The sequence below is a fragment of the Odontomachus brunneus genome, unplaced genomic scaffold (assembly GCF_010583005.1).
Source record: "Odontomachus brunneus isolate Ranch 3 - 2012 unplaced genomic scaffold, Obru_v1 Obru_scaffold_135, whole genome shotgun sequence".
Lineage (NCBI taxonomy): Eukaryota > Metazoa > Arthropoda > Insecta > Hymenoptera > Formicidae > Odontomachus > Odontomachus brunneus.
This window is the reverse complement of record NW_022639585.1, coordinates 7693-9505: the sequence shown is the minus strand read 5'-3', so window position 1 is coordinate 9505 and position 1813 is coordinate 7693. Positions and strand designations below refer to the sequence as shown.

Below are 1813 nucleotides of genomic sequence, written 5' to 3'. Positions count from 1 at the left end.
GCGTGGCTCCGACAGCATCCGTCAAAGTGGAAGACGTTCGTCGCGAATAGAGTCGCGGAGGTGCAGGGCCGGCTGCCGGGCGTCGAGTGGCGGCATATTGCGACCGCCGACAATCCGGCGGATTGCGCGTCGCGCGGTCTCCTCGGAGGCGAACTTGTGTCTCATCCCTTGTGGTGGCAAGGGCCGTCGTGGCTCATGCTTTCGTCGGACCTCTGGCCGACCGACTCAGAGGAGTTGCCTGCCGACGCTCCTCTTGAGACAAAAAAACACTCGCTTCTAATAAATCGAACTACCAAGTCGTGGGATCTCGCGGAGAAATTCTCGTCATGGCCTAAGCTCATTCGCGTAACCGCGTACGTTCTCAAATTTGTTTCATGCTGTCGACGATCCGCCGTTGCAACCGATTCCGGTCGAGTACCCGGCATAACGCTTTCCGCGCGTGAATTCGACGATTCCCGATTCTTCTGGCTCAAGCAGACTCAACGCGAACTATTTGCTAGCGAGCTTCGAGAACTCAGTCAAGGGCGAGGGCTCCCCTCAAGAAGCTCGCTCCTCTCGCTGGGGCCATTTATCGACAATGAAGGGCTGCTGCGGGTTGGCGGACGACTTCAAAACGCGGCCAACGTTTTAACTTCGCGTCACCCGATCTTGCTCGCTGCGCATCCGCTCGTTACGTTGATCATAAGACACACTCACCTGCGCGCCTTGCACGCGGGGTTGCAGCTCACCTTGAGCACGCTTTGTCGCGAATATTGGGTACTTCGCGCTCGAACTATCGTCAAATCGATCATACATCGTTGCGTCGCTTGCGCACGCGAGCGCGCCGCCGTGCCGACCCAGCTGATGGGCAGTTTGCCGATCACCCGCGTGACTGCTCCGTCTCGCAGTTTTTTGCATTGCGGCATCGACTACGCCGGACCCGTCGCAGTGCGCGCTTCTGCCGACCGCGGCATTAAATCCATCAAAGCTTACATCGCACTATTTGTATGCTTAGCGTCTCGCGCTGTCCATCTCGAACTAGTATCCGACTACTCGACTGCAGCATTTCTTAACGCTTTCGCTCGATTTTGCGCTCGCCGTGGATTGCCACAATCTGTGTACTCGGATAACGGCACGAACTTCGCCGGCGCAAACCGAGAGCTGCACCTAGCATACCGAACTGCATTACGCGACCCTGATCTCCAAGGTCGACTCGCCTCAGATAAAATCGACTGGCATTTCATCCCGCCCTCCACGCCGCATTCCGGCGGCATCTGGGAAGCCGGGGTTAAAAGCGTCAAGCACCATCTGCGTCGGGTGCTTGGCGATCACACGCTCTCGTTCGAAGAATTTTCGACGTTACTGTGTAAAATCGAAGCGTGTCTAAATTCGCGTCCGATCGCCCCGCTCTCAGACACTATTGACGATTGCGACAGCCTCACGCCAGTCCATTTTTTAATCGGTTCGGCAATAACCACCCCGCCGGAACCGTCTGTGCTCGACCTGCGCGCGAATCGGATCTCAAGGTGGCAACTCCTCCACCAACTAACTGAACGATTTTGGCGACGGTATAACGATTACGTTAACACGTTGAATCAGAGAGGTAAGTGGCGACGAGTGCAGCAGTCAATTCGAGAGGGAACTCTCGTTCTTTTGCGCAACCCTAATCTCCCCCCGTGTAAATGGGAGCTCGGAATGGTTATTCAATGCCACCCTGGCCCGGACGGACTAACTCGCGTTGTCTCCGTAAAAACGGCGACCTCTCAGTTCACCAGGCCTATCGGAAAAGTTTGTGTCCTGCCGATCGACTGCGATGCGACACCCTGCGGCGAAT

The 1813-nt window shown here is 56.3% G+C and overlaps 1 protein-coding gene across 1 annotated transcript in view; it reads left to right on the top strand.

Annotated features, from left to right (window-relative positions):
• LOC116850171 overlaps nucleotides 1-1582 on the top strand; it is a gene marked incomplete at its 3' end in the record, with an annotated part of 2147 nt that extends 565 nt beyond the window's left edge. The window contains exon 2 of the mRNA XM_032828135.1: nucleotides 51-1582. Coding sequence (XP_032684026.1) covers nucleotides 51-1582 — 1532 coding nt within the window. The remainder of the gene's footprint in view (nucleotides 1-50) is intronic.
• Nucleotides 1583-1813: the final 231 nt, after the last annotated feature.